The sequence below is a fragment of the Takifugu rubripes genome, chromosome 10, assembly GCF_901000725.2.
Source record: "Takifugu rubripes chromosome 10, fTakRub1.2, whole genome shotgun sequence".
Classification (NCBI taxonomy): domain Eukaryota; kingdom Metazoa; phylum Chordata; class Actinopteri; order Tetraodontiformes; family Tetraodontidae; genus Takifugu; species Takifugu rubripes.
In genome coordinates, this window is record NC_042294.1 from 7,710,616 (window position 1) to 7,731,392 (window position 20,777).

The 20,777-nt window shown below is 47.0% G+C and overlaps 1 protein-coding gene across 4 annotated transcripts in view; it reads right to left on the bottom strand.

Moving 5' to 3' along the window:
- Positions 1–20,777, bottom strand: part of dlgap1b (discs, large (Drosophila) homolog-associated protein 1b) — a 59,913-nt gene that overhangs the window by 24,301 nt on the left and 14,835 nt on the right. For 2 of the 4 annotated variants that reach the window (XR_003889719.1, XM_029842461.1), the window contains exons 2-6: positions 14,643–14,729; positions 5,566–6,700; positions 4,345–4,559; positions 1,618–1,795; positions 393–654 (exon numbers count right to left, since the gene is read on the bottom strand). Coding sequence is in view for 3 of the 4 variants with exons in the window: in XM_029842461.1 (XP_029698321.1) it covers positions 393–654; positions 1,618–1,795; positions 4,345–4,559; positions 5,566–6,639 (1,729 nt within the window). In the remaining variant the exon portion in view is untranslated. The remainder of the gene's footprint in view (positions 1–392; positions 655–1,617; positions 1,796–4,344; positions 4,560–5,565; positions 6,701–14,642; positions 14,730–20,777) is intronic. The other 2 variants (XM_029842462.1, XM_003968031.3) reach the window with 2 other exon arrangements.

Consider the following 20,777-nt stretch of genomic DNA (forward strand, 5'->3'; position numbering starts at 1 on the left):
ATCAGCGGAGCAAGCGGCGACGCCGGAAAAGCCAAGCGCTCCGGACCATGAGGGTACACAAGAGGACTAAAATAAGACCTATCAGTCACTAAGCCTGGGGGGGGAGGTAACGTCTCTGCATTCATCATATTGTATTGCACTGGGTCGGATAAATAATAATACACAGGCTGGAAAATAAAATTGTTTCCCTGTCAGTCACACACGGGGGCTAATTTCAATATGAAAATAACCCAAATCTCCAATAGAAAAATCTGCAATCTCCTTTTTTTAAGGACATGCTGTATTTTTCCTGCTGCTGCCACATCACGTAAGTTTCTCTGTTAACACTGCAGCCCATATATAATACATAGATTCCGACCACGTGGGAATTTATTATGCATGGTCACACTGACCTGTGCTGCTCTGGATGGTCCTGACGGTGGTGGCGGTGCGCGGGGGGGAGCCGGTCCTCCTGTTGCCGACCTTGGCGCCACCTCCTGCCTCCTCCTCCTCCTGCGAACAGCCCTTCTCGATGGCGCGCACGTAGCTGTGGCTGCGCATGCGGAAGCAGCTGGGCACGGGCAGGTCCAGGGCGTCCACGGCCTGCGACTCCATCTCGCTGAAAACAGACTCACACACCGCCTCAATCTGCCCGTTGACCTCCACCTCGCTCACCTGCGGACGTGAGGAAAACAGGAGATAACAGCAAAACAAGAGCGGGGACACCGGAAACTAAATTCCCAACCCTCGCAAGCTGAGAACGCACTGTTCCAGTTTTCCTCTAATTTGGAACAAGCACAGATATGTGGAAGAAATACTCCACTGATTGATATCAGCACACAAGAAATGACGAATGCCGATGCGACGAGGCGTCCCTTTATTTTTACTCTAACCCAAAAAAGCAGCTGAATTATGAATTTGCAGAACACCCGATTAAATGATTTATGCTTGGATCCTATCTTCCCATCACGTGTTCTTTCCTCCTAGTTTCCTTTCAGGAGGGACAGTTATGCAATATGAAGCCATGAGATCTGTGTGATGGAGCCGTCACCCTCCGACTTTACATCCCAATTGGAAGAGAAACGCGTCCCTGGAAACTATTTTCAACACAAACTGCTTTTTTTAAGGACAAAAAGTCTCACTTTTCGAGGTATTCATCACCTTTTTTGATGCAACACATCAAAAGTGCCCATAAAGCGAAGGTAATGGGACAACAGCCTCTATAGAGTGAAACCAGGAAGGTGCAAATGAGGTGTGAAAAGGAACATGTCAAATCCATTTTTGACTACTGGGACTTGAGGCGTGACTCAAAACTCCTGGAAATGGGAAATCCATTTTCAGCCACTAACGACATTTTCTATCAGAACACGTATGCAAAATGCATTTTGATTCCCAAATTATGCTGAAACAGAAGGAAATATAAGGTTAACGAAGTGGAATGGGCTGTACGGGTCAGTGAATTAATCATCTGAGCTCCAGAAAACACGCTAATTAGGAGACTGGGGGGGCTTTAATGGCCGGATGGTGACCTGATTGTTATTTCGCACTCGATGGCGAGACTTTCTCCTCTCCCGTACGACTTTATTGGCATTGAAGGAGAACAATAAGGCCCAATGACGAGCAGCTGCCTCTACTGACCTGGCTGATGGTGCTCATGGCCCTCATGTAGCTCTCGTTCCGCGAACGGAATTTTGGTGAAGCCAGCAGCCCTGCTGGGTCCAAGCTGTCCAGACTCCTGTTGATGGAAACCTCGCTCACTGCCCGCAGATAGCTGTGGCTCCGGATCTGCAGCTTGGGCGAATGCTCCGTGGAAATCCTGCAAAAGAAGTAAGCATTATACGCGGAACAATTGAACTGTAGGTGATGTGATGAAAATGTGTGCGTAGATAAAGCTCAGTGCAGGGAGACCACCTCATCTGAAGAACAAGGGCCTCACAAACGCGCTCCAGTAGCTCAGGTAGTCTGTTTTGGCAGTTGCATGGGAACCTTAAAAGTGTGAGCTTCTAAAAAAAGCCACCTAATCAACACAGAAACGCGTGTGCAGCAAAAACATGTCCCCATCTCAAAGGAAGATGAATAGGTGTCTCATTAGCTCTCACCTGCCTCCAATCTGATCGCTCAGCATGCTTCACGCATCTGTGTGTGTGTGTATCTGTGTGTGTGTGTGTGTGCGAGCAGTTGGAGGCCCCAAATTAATCGGGAGGAAGAAACTCTTAAAAGCTCACTCGCTTTTCCATAACAGGAAGCCGTGCACAAGGAGATGGGAATGCAGATTAGAAGTTCTCGCCCATTTCACACTTTTGCGAGTCCATTCGGACATGTAAATGCACAACTGTCACGGCTCTCAGCCCCAAGGTTGTTTTCGCTTTAATTATGTATCTCCTCCTAAAAATAGAGCGCGGTCACCGCAGCAAAGCAAACCGGATTACTCATTCTTGGATGGAAAAGGAGGGGAGAGCAGGGGAATAAAGGTGAGGCTTTTTCAAAGAACAGCTACTAAATATAAAACAGATGCGCGGTTCTGAAGGCTTTCTGAGCGGACGCTGCGACAGCACAGGCCTGAAAGTTGTGCGAGAGCATTTCTTCCCGATACAGAGAAATGTACAGATCATGGCTAACAGTTCCAGGAACAATGGGTTTGATGTACAGAAGATTCAAGCTGCAGAATAATCAATGCACCCAGGTCGCTCTCCCAATCCACCTCTGCTCATTTCCCTAAGGGGCTGATTACAGGCGGAACAAATTGCATCTTTTGTGGCAACTTGAATGGCAGGAAAAGCCTATAATCAAGACCACCTACAGAGGAAAGTTCAGCCTGTCCCTGGGTGCCCCTCCACGGAACAAGTGACAGTAATGAACTGATGTTCTACTCTGTCAGTCAGGAACCTGAGCTGAAGCCAATTTCTTATTGCTCCATTACAAGATGTCACCATAACCCCGTTCCTTTTCTTTCGGTCAGCTTTTTCAGGGATTTTCCCTCAGAATGTACCAACTCGGCATCAACGTTCACCCTCCGTTCTTTGAAGGGATCCAAGGACTTATGGATCATAGCATAAAATAATGGACAAAAGAAAAAAAGTTGCCTGTTGACATTTTCTCCCGGAGCTCGTCTGCAGGAGCGGACACGGGATGGGCTCTGTGATGCCGGAGAACAAAGCCGATTATTGGAATATTGCAGCGTTCCAACACAGAATCACGCATCACCCAAAGGCACAGCGTGAAAACATCATCAGCTGCTTTTGGCTACTGCTTTATCTTCTGCGTGCAGCACCGCAGCTTGGTTTGTTCCACTGGGTTCCATCTGATGATGATGGAGTTGGAGCCAAATTCAAGCCATTAATGGTCCCCATGACGGGCTGCTTGCACTTACATAAGGGTGTGTGTGTGTGTGTGTGTGTGTGTGTGTGTGTGTGTGTGTGTGTCCTCACATTTACTACATATTGGATATCAATGTAAAGAGGGGCCATGTTTGCGATGTGGGGCCATTTTACTGGGCTCTACCATGCTAAGGACTGTTTGAGTGAAGATATGGTTTCAAGGTTTAGATTAAAATTGGGTTTAGGTTCAGGTTAGGGAGTTAGTTGGGCTGGTTAAGGTTCGGGCACGGACCTGGGACCCAGTGTATTATGACTATGAATGTCCTCACAAAGATAGAAATGTGAGGATGTGTGTATCACACAGTTAATTACTTACAGGCCTGGATGTTGCAAAGTAAGACTTTAATCCAAATTTTCCAGTCTTCCAAGACAGAGTGTTGCAAAACGTGATCACTAAATATCTTCTCACATCATCGACATGTGTTGCATTTGCTGTAGACGGGCTTTTGAAGTGTCCGTCTCTTTAGCGCGACCTAAATCAGCATCCCCGATGGAATTTGCTTGCATGCCAAGTGTGGACAAGGCTGTCAGGAATCTCGATGGAGTCTAATACCGCTGAATGTTTCATGAGCTCCCACTGTGAATAATATGCGGCTGAATGGAAAACACTTCACGCAACAAGGAGCAGCTTCATCAAAAATCTTTAAATGGCGGCACCGAGCTCGCACGTTCAGAGGCCATGTGTTGCTTAAGAACATTCATTTTTGAAGAGACTTCAGTGCAAGAATCGTGCATTTTCCATTACAGCTTGGCCTATTCTGTGTGTGTGAGTGTGTGTGAACACACCAGGAGAAGCGCCGATACGAGGCTTTAAAGCCGCGTCCCCGGAGATTGAAGGACAGAAGCTGGAGTTCTGTCTGGATACCAGCCTGCCTTCATCTTCTTTTCTGTTGGTTTTCTGACTTTTTCCTTCTGTCTGCAGCCCTACAACAACTTGATTACTCTGTGAGTCACTTTGGACTCACAGACAACCCCCCCCCTCACTCACTTCAGCGTGGTCATCTCCGTGAGGGACGGCTGTGTGGCCTTCAGGTAGCTGGCGCGTCGCGCCTGGACCTTGGGTGAGAGTTTAGGGCTGCCGTCCGAGTCGCCGCTGTCTTCCTCCGCCATGGCTTTGATGTAGCTGCCGCTGCGCATCCGCCGGCACGGTATCTCATCATCTTTCCCCAATGGAGAGAAACCACTCCAGTCATCCTGAGGCACCTGTAAAGGGGGAAGCGGGTTAAAATGAAAGAGGGGGACGGAGAGAGGATTGTAGGATTGAGTGGATGTTGTCTGTCCTCAGTGAAATTAGCTGCTCCTGTGACTTTTCACACACTAATAAAAGCAAACCTAAGATACCTCTTGGATCTAATCTCATTGAAAGGGAGTCGGAGTGCCAGACATGGACAGAAAGAGAAAACAATGAGGGCTTTATTTTGAAAGCCACTCTGGTACTGATGACAGTGGCTGTAATGCTACCAGCACCGAAATCAAAGAAGTACAATCCAGAGTGAGGATGTATCGAAGTATTTAATAGCCTGGTGAAGGACATCAACCTTGGGTTTATTCTCACTGAGGGAAAAGTCAAATAAATATATAAATAAACTCCTTTTTTCTAACCTTCTCTATGGAGACCCTGAACACAAAACCTGTTTTCAGTAAACGCATTGAAAAGAAAAAAAGAAATCACAATCTGAACATTTCACACCGTTGGCCACTTTTCCACGTGGTTGTTCAGGGACCCTCTACCTATAGCTACACAACCGCTCGAACACATTTGTCACTTGTCTTTTGTTGTAGTCTCAGGTCTTAGAAGAGGCTGACTGCTCTTTTATGCTGGAAGAACCATGGTCGCACTATGGGAACGACATCTTTACGTTCTATTTTTCCTTTGCTCTTTTAAAATGCACGACCCTATACAACTGTCTCCACTCTTATTCACAGCCCCCTTCCGTTAGCATATATTTCCCTCTATGGAGCCCTTTTCCTACAATTTCCTCCTCCCCTCACCATCCCTCCTCCCTCCATTCCACTCTGATCTGCTGCTTCTTTGTTACTTACACCACTGAGGAGAGAATGGGGATGTGAAGCTATGCAAACATGAAGGATGATAGGATGATGTTTGGATCCCACTGCACAAACACAGACGCGTGATGCGGATGCGTGGAGCAGCAGCTTGAACTGGTGAGTAACATGCGAGAGGTGGGGGCTGTTGTGACGGTCCTACCTGTAGGAAGTGGCAGGTGCGTCCCTGCTCGGCTTTCACTAGAGCTTTATCTAGGTTGACGGAGGCCTTCTGGTAGACCTCCCTCGCCCTGCTCACCGTCAGCGTGGAGGACCACGAGCTCTTCTTTAGCTGCACTTGACCGTCCATGGAGCCCGCCGCCAGTGGGATACTCCCGCTGCTTCCGGCGGAGCACGTCGTGCACTTCACGTCATTGTTGCTCCGCGACGTCTTGAGGGAGTGGGCGCTGATGGTGTTGTAGGACTCCATGAAGTACTGCGACTGGGATTTGTCTGGGTGGCGTCCCATGGTCATGACCCCAGAGGGCAGGCCTCCGCTTCTGCCCCCGTGGTGGTGGTGGTAGAGGCACGCGTCCCTGTCGAGCGTGTCGTCCGAGCTCCAGTAGCCCGAGATGGCGGTGCGCATTTTGGGCTCCGATTTCGAGCGGTCTTTGCTCTTGCTGCGCTTGCTGTGCTTCAGGGTACCGGATGTTGAGGGCGGGTCGTCGGGGCTGGATTTGCAGCCGTTCACTCTGCCGCTACCACCTCCACCAGAGCCCGAGGGCCCCTCCAGGGAGTGTGACTTGGTAAAGAGCTTCTGGACCGAGTGCACCAAGTGGCGGATCCTACCGGGACTATCACTGCGTTGATGTTCCACAGCGGTGCGTTTGTACTGTAGCGTGTGATAGCCTTCACGCCGCACAGGTGCCTGCCGGTCGAACTGCTCCAGCACAGCAGAAGAGACACGATTGTTGCTTCCTACACCTCCTCCATCTCCCTTACTGCTCCCTGTTGGGCCCGTGTAAGGCACCAGAGCGCCACATTCCTCCTTCAGCTCATGGTGAGAGCTGAAATGTCTACGGGGAAAGGTACAGCTGGCAAGATCGGGGTAGGTGCTTGACTCAGACGGGCAGGAATTGTGCTGTGTGTAGAAGGGGTGGTCGGCAGGATGCGCCTCCCCAGGGTTAAGAAAATAGGGCCGACGATCCGGGTGCCCCAGAGTCATGGAGTCATAAGAGGGGTCACAGGTCACCCCGTGGTGGTGACTTCGGCTGCTGGACAGGCCTTTCATTGTCATGGTGGTTGGGTTGACACGCACATCCAACTGCTCCCAGAGGAAGTTTGCACAAAAAGCAGCTCTGCAAAGAAAACAGGGGGAAAAACAGTCAGGAAAAATAGCACTTATAAATATCACAAATTAAAACAAGAGTGCCTCCTTTAGACTTGAGAAAACATGGTGTTGACAGAAGTTGGGCTTTTCAATTTTGCCCTTCAAAAGTTCAAAAGATGGAGCTTCTAAATATAGCGTGCACTTAGCATGTGGTCGCTGACATCCAAATCTGTCCGGGAGCTTTCTCCTGCACTTCTCCATCCCCCTCGGTTTATTTGAGAGGGGGAAAAAAGATGTATAAAGGGTGACAGAGAAAAAGGAAAACCCAAGAAGAAGGTAGAAGAAAAGAGGAAGGTATTAAGATGTGGGCCATCTATTTCCAAGCCGACAGCAGTAGTAGGGATCAAGTTTCCCAAAGAATTGTGACCCTCTGACAGTCATGGCTATGGTGTTAAAATAGGCACACAAATGCTTATATTGCAGAACCTGAACAGATTTAACAAAATTTGCATCCATTTTTTCCCATTATCACAAAATACTTTTTGTGCAATTTCTGCTGGGAAAAAAAGCCAATCTTTATTCTGCAAGTATTTATGAGGAACGCTCTAATAAATTAGCTGTCCAACACACGGGGACCAGAAAGGACAGGCACCTATCAGCCTCCTTAAATCTCTCCCATTCAATCGGGATTGTGGCTGGCTACTTACAGAACCCACGCTGTTTTTCCAATGGACTGGAAATGAAGCTAACGAGACAATAATAAGAACCCACGCGCCCTGGCGCAGCACCACGGCAGCGGTGCGGCCGGGCTGCCACGAGGAATTCATTACCGCGATTTATAAGACGCTTCCAAAGGGCATTGTGGTAAATAAAAAAGGGATAAAATGAGTGGTAGGAGCAGAGGAAATGAAGGGTGTAAACACAGAATGAAATATTATGTCAGCGCTTTACGAACAGAGGAGTCAATATAGGACATGAATATAGATTGAGTCAGCTTTTTTATTATCTTTCATGTGGCTGGATGCTGAATTAATTGAAAAATCAGGGAAATACTCATGCAATATTTATTCACCGCTGTCGTTCCGTGATAAACCGGGGACTCAAATCACTGGGAGATAATTAAGCCAACTGTATTACACTGTTATTAAACTGCGAGTCAAACACAGAGCGGCTGATCCCCACAGCCATCGGGCCGCGCTGGCGTGGAGGGAGATCACACAAGGCGCCTGCGCCGCAGTCGCACACTGCCGCCGCCTCATGCAGGGCGCTGAGAAGTGGACTCTGTCCAGCCAGAGCTATTCATTGCAGTTGACAGAGATCCCTTCTGTTGGCCGCTGAAGCGCAGAATGTGACCTAAATAAAAAGGCCTCGTGGTGATCCACGGCAGCGTGTTTGTGGCACAGCTGTCTGCAGCATTGCACTAAAGCTGAAAAGCTGAAGTTGGGTCATGTTGGCTTCCTGCCCACTGGACGCACACACACACACACACACCGGTTAGCAAATGCAGATCTGACAGGCTGCTGAATTCGGTCAGGACGGCCTGGTGATGTGCAGTTTATCACCAGGAGGAGGATCTGCCGGTTCCTCCGTGTCTGCCAGGTGAACCCTGCATTGACATGAGGGACGCTCATAGACAGTGTGATACTGTACGGACGCCCACTGACCCACTTGTGTCTCTTGTGATTCCGCTGGCGGTGACCTGAGTGGACTACGCCAACAATTGGACTGGCTTTACTACTGTACAACTGCAGCATATTTAATCTCGGCCTGTCCTTTAATATGTCCAATTTTCTGTCCTAATTTCCATTCATAAACTGTTTTTTTTCTCCCTTAAAGCCTTTGAAGTCCACACAATTCAACCATTATTACATCAGTTGGACATGGATACGGACAGTTTTCTATTCAATCAGAACAGGAACCCAACTTATATCACATCTCGTTTAATTTCATGAGTCAACTGATGCAAATAAATGCACGAGCCTATAAAATAAGTCGAGCTTTGAATGCTAATACCAATTAGCAGCAGCGGGACTGTTATGGGCAAAGCAGGACTTATTCCTGTTCCACATAAAGATAAAAAGAAAATCTATTAAGACAACATGATTTAGTGCATGCCATCTTTTCGGAAATAAAGGGAACCTGGCATGGCTCACAGAATATAGAATATAGAATATAGCATCACCTTCTCATGGAGGTTACATAAAATACTCTAAGCCAACATCAAATACTTGGTCTTCATTTTTTTCCCCTTTCCTCTGAAATCTGGGAGCTGTGAGTTCGAAGAAAAGATGAGGCATACGTGCAGGTTAACTCCAGTCGTCAGGTTTGTCTTTGCGTTGGGCCTCTGCAGCAAAAATGTTGTTGTTTATGCCGATGCGGCGGGAACGCGAGCGGCATTTTGTGCATTTTTGATTCATGTGACCTAAATTCAACAGCTACGTCATCCTGAATGGAAAAGGTTGAAGCACCGCTTACATATCACATGAGACCTGGATGTTTCTACATGGTATACATGAATAAATCGGATTATTTGGGTTGAAAATGAGGCATCGACCACCGAGGCCGCACAGTTTAGACTCAGAGTAAATTACTGCAGTAATGAGCGCTGAGATACCGATACTTAAAGAATTAAGAGAAATTACATTGTTGCAAAATTACAATGTTGCAAAATAAACAAGATTAACATGAAGCTTCTTGCTGTGGAAGGACTCTGACGTCACTTCAGTGTGCCTCCAAGGTCTATAAATATGTAATTACATGAATATTTGACCGTTTAATACGTGATAATAAAGCAATCTCGCACATGCAGGCGGGGAGGGAGGAGCTGCTGCTCGGGGAGCAGCAAAGAAGTGAGCTTGTAAATTTGTGAACTGCTGATTTGTCATAATAACCCCTCAGAGAACATTTTAAAGGCAGCCGGGGGACAAAAATGGGGCCACTGGAGGGGAAGTGGGAAATGTTTGTACCTGTACCTTGTACCTGAAAAATGGCTTTCGGGGATTTCTGCAGATGCTGACAAGCACTGACTGTAACCTTAACTATTAAAATGATCTTAAATGAGAAGTAAGCCGCTCTGTTCCCACTCTGGCAGCGACAACGGAGCAGGAAAATACAGTTTTTTGGCCTGTGTGATGGGACAAAAGTTTATTCCAGGAAACATATGAAAATGGATTCTTATGTTAATGTAATGCTGTTGGTGTTCCTCCATGATGAGGAAACACCAGGACGCCTGATGTTCCAGGTCACAACAGGGCAACTCCTTTGTCAAAACTAAACTAATTAGGCTGCTGTCGGGGACCTGTCAGGACAAGGCAGAGAGATCCTGGAGACAAAATCTCAGTGCAATGAGGTCTGTTTGATCAAGGCAAACACATTAACGCAGACATTAAGTCTGACTCACAGTCGGGCTGCATCGGGAGATTCAGCAGGACAGAAACTGAAACACTGGCTGATATAAAAAGGTCCCACTCTGGACATTGCATTAGAATAATAATAATGCAGTGTGAAAAATAATCAGATCCTTCTGGTTTTTCCATATAGATGAGAGCCGTTCAAACACAAATCCCATGACCTTGCAAAGGAGAAGATTAAGGTGAGCGAATTCACTGGTGATGAGGGTGTCAGGGTCACAAAATGAAAGGAAATGCAAAGAAACAACCCCAAACTACTCATTTTAAAGATAATCTGTGGAGCTTTTTTGAGTGATCTACCAGCAGGGGGCATTGGTCTATACATATTTTTACAGCCAGAGTAAATCTGTGCCGATCCCAATGGCGTCGTATCTGAACCCTGTCTTGGAGAATAAATGCATTCCAAAGATTTGGGGAATTTATTTCCCTTTTTTTTGCAAAAGAGAATATCATAGAAATGAGGGGCTGCCACTCTATTTATTCAAAATGAACCAGAACCCGTGAAGGGTATTAAAAGAATAGTCCAATAAAGCCATCCAGAAAATACAAGCAATGAAATCTGACATGGGAGGGCAGCATCGCCATGGTAACAAATGGATTTTTCTGGCGGAAAAACATTGTCTTCAACCCAGGCTAATGAGAACTCCTGTGTACCAACAGCTCTGGGATCAAACGTGCGTGCGCAGCAGAGTTAGCCGTTGCACTTTCATGCATCAGAAAATTGAGGAAAACCAAAACCCTGACTAGTGACCAACGCTTCAGAGACAGAAGCTGACTGTCAGCACCAAAAATATCCCGACAGCCTACTGCGGATGCAATTATGTCTGTTAACTGTCAGAATAATAAGTGGATGTACGTCTGATGTCCTGTAATCCAGATGAGGAGACAAGTGAGATGATAAATCTGGGCTGGAGATTGAAAAATTCTATCAGGAATGAGCCAGATGCCAGGATTGCATCAGTTTAATCTAAAGTGATCCTCTACAGATAGATGAAGTTGGTCCATTTGATTTTAGTGAAATTCGGGAGCTCTATACAAAAAAAAATATTCTGATAAGTAGACTGTGAGGCCGGCGCCCACTGAAGAACTGAGGACCTGTCAGCAGTTTCTGGATACTTAAAGGATCTGCAGGGATGTTGCTTATGTTTGAGCCTGTGAAGCAGGGTCGGTACAGACCTTCCACTCCCTGTTACACGCACAGGCCGCCAAAGATGGTATTGGCGGTGCGAGGCGCTACTCCTCCCATTTTCCCCTTTCTTTCTTTACGCGCTGCGGGATAAAATGTTCTGCTACTTCTGAACAATGAAAGGAGCAAAAATAAAGCTAAAATGCACCACAACCAATGCACAACAATGCTTATCCTCTCCCCGGCACAGTGAATGTGTGGCGCCTCGGTGCACGGAGCGCTTTGTTTATATTTAAGGAGCTACTGTATGCACGTCCAGGACATAGACGCAGTGCAGTGAGTTGCCCCTGTCAGGCAGCATCAGCATCCCGCAGCTGCCCGGGGGCATCAAGAGTGTGGAAAAGCAACTGATTCTATAGTTAATTACATGTGAGGACAGAGAGCTTCAGTGTGTTCATATGCTTTTAGCAAATGTGTTCATATGCTTTTAGCTGCTGCTGTCTAAATACTGGACCTTGACGGATTTTTGCTGAATAAAAGTGGAATATTGAATGTCGGTTAGAATGACTTTTTTTTTTTAAAAAACAGTTGATCTGTTTAGATTTGTCTGAATAGGAAGGAAAGAAGGGGAAGAAAGAAATCAAAGCTGATGAGGCTGGACGACGCCTCTCTGACCAACGCAAGGCTATTCATTGAGGGGCAAAGGTCAAATGCTGCTAACAGGAGGTATTTGGCAAAAGCAGCGCGGAGAAGCTGGTTGATTTGTGCGTCTCCATCGCTGAGGGTGGCCTGTCACATCGAGGACGCGTCAGCACGCAATGACGGATCTCGCAGCGAGATCCATCTGAGCAAAAACAGTAGGGATGGGATGGGAGCCTGTCTCGTCGCATGAGCGCTAGCAGAGGTACAAAGCACACACTCAGAGGCTGGCATGCAGTATTCCAGATGTGCCCGTGCCCTACGGATCCTCAACAAACCCTGCAGCCCACACAGGGAGCAGGTGTCAGACCAGGTTAGCCGCTAGCTAACTGACTTCACAACGGATCCGGGTACCACGGAGAGAATGTGAAATTTACGACCTGAATGGTATCGGCAAGGGTTGTGTAATGAGACTGGCCTCAATTATGTCATCTTTCAAATCATGTTAAGCCAACATCAGTCCAGGGATGGAGACATCGGCCTCAATTCTCAGAACCGAACCCAGTTTCCCCTCAGCTGGGATTGGTTGTTTTCATTCCCAGAGTGCTCAAATTGCGAGTACATAAAGATGAGAGAGGTAAGAATGAAAGACACAATCCCAGAAGATTACGAACCCTAACCGACCGGCTTCAGAAGATTTCTTTGAAGAAAAGGAAAAGCTGGTGATCGTCTGGTGCAGATGAAGGATTACAGACGACAGGGCTCCGTAACCGAGGGCAACTCGACACATCAAACACTGACAAGGGCAGGAAAATGCCAAACTGATTTCACAATCTCATAGTAACACTTTAAAACTTTTCTTTAAAAAAATTGATAAAACAAGGCTGATAAGCAGACGAGAGGCCCGCGCCCTGGCTCCAACCTTAGAATGTAAATGAGAAAAATTAGCATTGCATTTGAATTACAATAATCCACTTATTTAAAGTTCTGCAGTAATAACAGAGTTCCTGACACTATTATATACATTACAAGACTCCAAGTACATCAAATCAGTAATTTGATGCAGAAAATCTATCCGCCTCTAGCGCTCCATAAATCTGTGAATTTTCCCGCCAATCTGACCTTTAGCCGCAATAATGTTCAGAATGTTCAGTTATTTTGTTTTAAAGGTCAAACGCCGACTTTCTGCGGAGAGGGAACAACGAAATCACCTTTTACAGGCCGTTATAAATTCCCACATTTTCCCGAGTAAGCTAAAGAGCACACAGGTCAAACTGAGCCATAGAGCTTCCTATTTTTTTTCATATTTTAGGCCAATTAAATGGATTTATAGGAGTATACGCCAGAGTCTTGGGCTCAATGATGACTTTTTAATGTCAATATGAAGAGTGTGTGCTATAAAGTATATTAAATAATTGACTTTTATTTGCTGCCTCGGTACAATCAAGTGTTAGCATTAGAAACAGCGCTGATAGCGTGCGCAGAGTGTTTCACCAGCAGGTAAATGAAGCGTGAAATGCGCTGCTCATCGGTGAAGGTAATTTAGCTTCCCCCTTCATAATTTGCTCAGGTGCGCATGGATAATGGCCCCCGACACAGCTCCATCGAGGGGAGGCCCCTTGCGGTCGATAACAGCCACGTTTGGACTATCTGACACAACGGCGTGATGACGGGAGCGGAGGCAACAAAGGTTTTATTATGGATCGAGGGGCTGAGATAAGACGGTTCCAGCTGGGCTCTTCATTTTAAAGTTTAAAGTACAGTTAATATATTTTGCTCGATGAATTAAATTTAAATTATAAGTGACAGGACAAACATTGGGTACAAATCTGAACCTAGAACCACTGCCCTGTTTTTTTTATATAATAAATCGCCTCAATGATACTCCAATTGTTTCAGAAAACGTCCCAACATTGGAGGTATTTTGGGTTCTGGTAAAACACAAAAATACAAATCAAATGTGTTGTTATTAAATGAAAGGACAGTAAAACACTAACTGCAGCGTCAGCCAATCGATGCTAATTTGTGTGTGGATAAAAATAGCCGCTTCAACTTGCCCCCCTCGTGTTTGCCGTCTGTCTCAGACATTTCAACCTCGCAGACATGCGCGTTTTCATGCTATTAAGGACGTTCACACGTTCAAAAACTGTTAATCTCGGGGCCCAATCTGTCCAGCTATCGCCAAAAAAAAGGAGGAAAGTCACATTAGAGTCAAACCTGTTACTCTGCTGGTGCCTCCCCTTCACCCTGCCCCTGATCTGTTTGTCCTGAAATCTGACAGATGGGTTCACAGATGTGCACCAACCCAGACATCGTGCCAAGCTTGTTCCTTCCGGAATCTTCCGCTTCGGCCACCTGTGCGTTGCATTTAAATGGCAATTCAGCTCAACTTTTCTCTCTTCCGTTATCGGACTATTTCAGTGTTTTGGTTCATAAGAGGAAATTGAGAAAAGCTCGTTTGTGTTGCTGCATTGCAGAAACAAGACATAGTTGACTGCTTGTTTGGTTTGGCGGCGGGAAAAAAAAGATGGCCGAAGCCGGCGTCAAAATGAGACCGCGGCGACGTCACTCAGGCTCCGCCCACCAAACAGTCTATGGTCATAAAAAAGAGAGAATGCTGTCCCCCGCCTCCTTCAGAAGACAGATGTTATCAAGGGCAACTTTTTAAGGTTGTTCAACATGTCCTGATACAAGAATGACGTCATCGCCCCACTTTGGAATCAAAAGTTGGGTTCCTCCGGGTTTCAGATTAGCCTGAAGCTAATCTGAGCATCATCAAAACCATAGAAACCCACCTTTTATTGTCTCCTCCTCATGGTCTCTCCACCACGCTTAATTCCCAGCTCCTCTTCCTCTGTGCGTGCACATCCCTGCACCTCGCACTGCAGAGAGAAAGAGAGGGCGAGAGAGAGAGTGTGTGTCCTTGGCTGCGAATTCGTCACAACACATCAAAACACTCCCGCGATGCCCTGGTGGCTAATGCGCCGTTCCGTGGGCCAGGCGCTCCCGCTGTGCTGCTGCTCCCCACTGCTTTTTCCAGACACACTTAAGCCACACACTCGGGCACAGAGAGCACTTCTTTGGAATTAAAATATAGAAGCTACTTTCGTGCAGAGCGCGGGAGGAAACGGTTCCCCGGGATCCTCGCTGATCAGCTGTAAAATCACCGACACGTGCGGCTTCATCATAAACGTTGTTTTTTAAAAGGGAGGCAATGTTCCGGGAGATAATGAATTTTAAGGCTGTTCGAGCGCTTTCAGGGCAACGGCTCGCCAAAGACATGATCGGCCCACTTCCCTGAGGACACTGCGGGGGTTGGACACGTTGACGGGAGACACGTTTGGCCCGACAGTTGCAGGTCAAACCCGCTTCGCTACAGCGTCCCTGAAACTTTGACTTCCCATCGTTTCCTGATACCCCGGGAAGGTGACGAAGAGGTGGTGGCAGGTAGTTCAACGCTGGGTCACGGAGCAGATGGCGGGCTGTCACACACACACACACACACACACACACACACACACACACACACACACACACACACACACACACACACACACACAGCCCAAGGGAGGTGGTCTCCACATTAAAGCAATATAGTTCTGCGACATTTGCTCATAATTTATGATGATGGTTTTTTTTACAAATATTCTGCTCCAAACGACATCTCAAGCAAGGTCAATTAGCAAACCTGCTCATGTGATTGACACCGTAAATCCTGACATTATAAAGGAGGAAAGAGTCGTGTATCGGCTGCTATCAGCAAATCACTTCATAGGGACTAGTGGGAAATGACAGCAAAGCTGTGATTCTCCATCTAATGTGTGTCTCTATCAATCATGTCACATCTGCAAGTGGAGAATTTCAATTTCACACTCTGCTGGGGTGCATAAAACACACGTCACTTAAACACAGAGACAGGGCGGGGGGCGGGGGGGGAGTGTTTGTGAGTGCAGGTAGATATGCAAAATATGTATTTATGAATGACTAAACAAGCAGGGAAGAAAGAGCAGAGGAGGCAGGAGGTGGAGCGATGGCACGCTGATGCACCATTTGGAGGAACAATGGGACAAGCAGCAGCTGCAACAGTGGAAAAATACACCCGAAGGACCCATTTAAGGGCTTAATCTAATCCATCGCCTGAATAGGAGTAAAAACAAACTTGTGGAAGCGGATAAAAAAGCAGTATTTCATATAGGGCCACCTGCATCATGCTCCTTCAGCACAAATTCACCGTCCTCCACCGAGGAATAATTCATGACGACAAAAAAAAAACTTCAAAATGGTGGTGGGGGGTGTCAAAAGCAGGAAATTGACGCAGCCTCGCTTGCAAATTAAGTGGCCGTCCACGGAACGATCATTAGGAGACGCAGGAGGTGCAAGGACGGCGATGAGGAACGGTTTGAGGGAAGAAAAAGAAAAGAAAACCAGGTCATAAAATGAGTCTTTCAGGATGAAAAGCCTAAAAGTGGCCCCTCTCATGAATCTCTTATGGTGCCATCAATGAGGTGAGCGATGCATAAAAGACGAGGCTCAGTATGACCTGTGCGCTGAAGGACGGGGGGGAAGGGGGGGGGGGGGGCTTAAACTTCATCTTCACTTTGAAGTTTCTGCAGACAAGGACGAGCTGTGGATCAGCCCCTGCTGCATCAGCCCCCGGAGCTCCAGCCTGGCTGGCCTGAGTCAGCAGCGGCGGCGGCGGCGGCGGCCTGCTGGTGCTCGTGTGCGCAGAATCTCCGCACCAGCACAGATCCATTATACAAGAGTCATTATTGGAACCTAAATAGTGATTTGCACTGGGATTTATTGCATTTTCGCAGCGGCCGGACTTCACGCGGCTCTGATGTCGGAGGTTTTTGTTCCACAGAAACTGGCGCAATCGCACCATCGAGACGCGCGTCGACCCGGTACGCTGGCAGACAAGCAGCCGTAAAAAACAGGCCAGCTGCATTGTTTCTGCCTGTGGGAACAGTAGTGACAAACAGAGCTGCGTCACATCAGAAAGAGGATTAGAGGGGCTGTGAAAAAGCAGAGAATTATTGACGGAAAAGAGCAGGATTTAGATTAGGCTCTGCTAGTCCTCAACAGACTCTTCTCCCCACCCCCTCCACACACACACACACACACACACACACACACACACACACTATGACCTGAACTTGTGATGACTTAGACAGACTTTATTTTGGACTGGCGCTGCTCCGGTAAACTATTAATCCAAGCGGCAGCCAGTTCAGGGCTGATTTGATATCATTCCATCGTGCGCAGGCGCCGTGCACGGCTGACCCAGGGCCAGCTGGACGAAGGAACACGTGGAACGTCACCAGGCGGCAGAAAAACACAGCGTAATCCATTTAAAAGGCTCCCGGATCGCTGCGTGATTCCCGTAATTCCAGATTTCAAACAAATTGCGGGTGATTGAACTAACATGGACACACACATGCAGCCACAATCCGAGTCTCGCGCTGAGGAGTCGCCACCAGAAAATGCCCCAAACATCAGCTAAGATGGTGAAATCAACTTTCTGCAGCTTTGTTTTTCATCTCTGTGCATGTGAGTTTATACAGAGGCTTCGGGGAGTTTCCAAGGGCACCACGGCAGGTACAGTATTTGCAATTAAAATGCAGTGGGGGGGGGGTTAATGGCACCCCACCTGGTTGGGCAGATTTCCAAAGGGCATGCTAAATGAATTCCGGGCGCTGGGGGCTGACAGGTATTTAATTATTAACGCGCCACTGTTTGTGTTTTTAATATATGTGCTGCGATAAAAGAAGATCTGAGGAGTTGCAGAGGAGGGCTGTCAGCGTGGAAATGAAATAAAATGGGCAATAAAACATGAAAACTGTGACAAACCAGGCCTATTTAGTATTCACTAAATCAAAAGAAATAGGTGTTTCGGGGTACATTTGAATATTTGCCTCTTTCGGGCTTTAGGAGTTACTTAATCTTGCTTTTATTAAGGAATAAAATGCCACCTGATAACTTGATAACGTGACATTTTGAGTCGGCCACATCAAAACCCACCAATGCTTCAAGAAGGATGTGTGTGATGATTTATAGATGAGAAGGCTTCAAAAAGGCAGGTTGGAAACGACGGAATAGAGTTTTCGGCTTCAGCGCTTCACTTATATTCTTTTAAAGATATTTGCTGGTGAGGAACCCGGAATATCGCTATCTTTTGCAGAGGTCAGGGAAAGACAGCGGACGCGATGCCTTTTGTCACCGTCTTTCTTTTCCCGTTCGTCTTTCCGACATCGTTGTCGCGTCACATCAGAACGCCGTTTGGATCCCAGCCTGGAATCCGTATGAAAAGCTGCCAACGCGTTTTCGGATCCGAGCAGCCGCGGCGTCAACGTAGCCGAAGAGCAAAGGGGACGTCCGTCTGAAATTCTAGTATAACAGCGGCTCTATACGTTCTTTTAGGGTCTTTTGTGCTGACTGGATGGATGTTGACAGCCCAGATAAGCCGCCTACTGCCTGACTGTTGCATTCTGCTTCCTTTCACTCACCCCCGGGGCATCCGCTGGCATTTTCACCGCTAACCAACGATGACACACGGTTGACCCAGCTAACAAGCTGTGCGATAATGATAAAAGACTTAAAGTTGGAATCCTCCATAGGAAGGAAGTGCGAGTCGCTCACATTTTGTGGAGCGTTGCCACTTTTGGAGCTATATTCTTGCTTTAGAGCTGATGTTTCACAGCAAAAAAGGCTCCAATCTGAGGCTTTGCTCACCCACAGGAGTTTTGAGACCATCAGGCTCTGAGATCATGGGCCTCCAGGGTTGTAGGTCAACTCAGGACCACCTTAAGTACAAACATTAAGAGATCTTTTACCTCCAGCCTGCTGCACGATTCGCTCCATCTGGAGCGTATTTTACAGCTGTTTATACCCTTAAATTGCCTCTGCGCAAATGTTTCGATGACACAAAAGGTAGTTGTTTCCAAACGATCCGTTCTTTGGTATCACGCCATCCCGGAGGCCGGATCTAAGGCCCCTGCAGAGTTTTCCCACACCACGATTAACAATTCCCAACATTCCAAAGCCGAATCACCTCATGGCCATTTCAATTAAGGCCGGAATGAAAAGAAACGTTACTCATTTCCGGCCGATTCATTCGGCAGAAAACGTGAATTAATCCAGTAAATTGAATCCTCGGCGGTGGCGATCGTCAGTCTCGTCACAGCTCCACTCCGTCACCTTCTTATCTCCTCTTGGCTCCCACCTTTCCAACCGCTGATTCCACCACCATTGCTCCCTCTTTCCCCCCCTTCCTCATGCATGATCCACGTTGTCTCTGGCGCTCCGTCACTCTTCGACCCAACCACACATTTCTAGGCACCACATTTCCACGCTACCAAGTAGCGTAATCTGAAGCCGTGATAACACCAGGAGTTCAGATTAACACGGCACAGTGTGTCTGTGAAAATGCTGCAGCAGCAACAGCAGCAACGCTGAAAACCTGCTAATGGCAGCATGCTAATGTGTGAAAATACAGGCTGTAAATGAAGCTTTGAGGGAAAAACGAGAGGGGAATTCGGTGATTAAGGGAACACGGGCTACAGGGACCCATATCAGGCCCCTGATCAATGTGAACCAATCATGAGGCAATTGAGACCTGACGGTCCGACGGCCGGGATCTAATTCAATTTATGGCTGTGAAAAGATTGACTGAGAGTCCAGGATGGGAGCCCGACAGACGAGAGGACGCGGTTATCAGATGCTTTTTATGCATCCAAGAGTGCGGCTACTTAGAAGTAAAAGGCTTTCAAGTATTGACCCCAGAATCGAACTCTGTTCTACTTTAAAGAGAGGAAGTTGGAATAAGATGGCGGCGGCGCTAATGAATGGCTTTTATTCCCTCTGATTAGCATCTCTTTGGTGTTATCTGTCCTGCTATTTCCCATGATTGAATGACAACTGCAAGAATTATTGCACTTATTATCTTATTTGGTGGCAGCTGAAATTAGATATGCAAATAGAATCGTAGTCGCTCCTGGTGGTCTGAAAGGGTTGAGACTTTTTTGTATCATCTCAGGTAAACTTTGTGTGTGTGTGTATATATATATACACATAATATCTGTTCCCAAACAGGAAATTGTGAAAGGGGAAAACAAAAAAGTAGCACAATTTACAAAAATACGGGCACATTTTCTCCAAATATAACCCTTCTCTCTCTCTCTCTCTCTCTCTTTATGCTTTCAGCTCCTTAAAAGCATTTTTTTTGCACTGTGAGATGAAGGCTTGGACATCAGAATGCAGCAGGAGGGGGAGGAAAATGTACTTTCACGTTTCTTTTATCCTCCTACGGCGGACGAGCCAATCAGCTTTCACGACACGCGGCCGATAAATAGACCTATCTGCTGCGGAGGCAATTCATCTTTAGCGGCTATACCGTCATTACCGGGCTCCGACCTCTGCTTGAAAGGTGCAGAGTTCAGGGAGAAACTGGTCTGAATCTAATACACACACACACACACTGTACGTACACACACACACGTCCATCTCCTTTCACTGTCTTATTGTGTGTGATCGTTGTGATCCGTTAACCTCGCTCTTAAAGGGCATTTGCTGTCACAAGCTCCAGAAGGCCCCCCCACCCCACCCCACCCCCCTCGTCATCGGGCTGGTCTCGCGCGCTCACTGTTGGAGTGTCTTGTGTCATGTGCCTTCATCCCCAAGTGCTTATTCCCAGACCGATTTCACCTTTATCCGACCCGGTCTGCTCCTCATTAGTTTCTGTCCAACCTGGTGTCTTAAAATCTTATGAATCAAAGCGAGTGCGAATGTTAGCATCTCCGGTAGAGTAAATCTGTCTTTAACTACAAAGTGTTGGAATTACAGCTCTGGATGACTGATGCTCCACTGTATTTATTTGATTCTTTTTTGCAGAAAATCCTTTCCCAAGTGCACAAATCCAGTCCCGAAGTCAC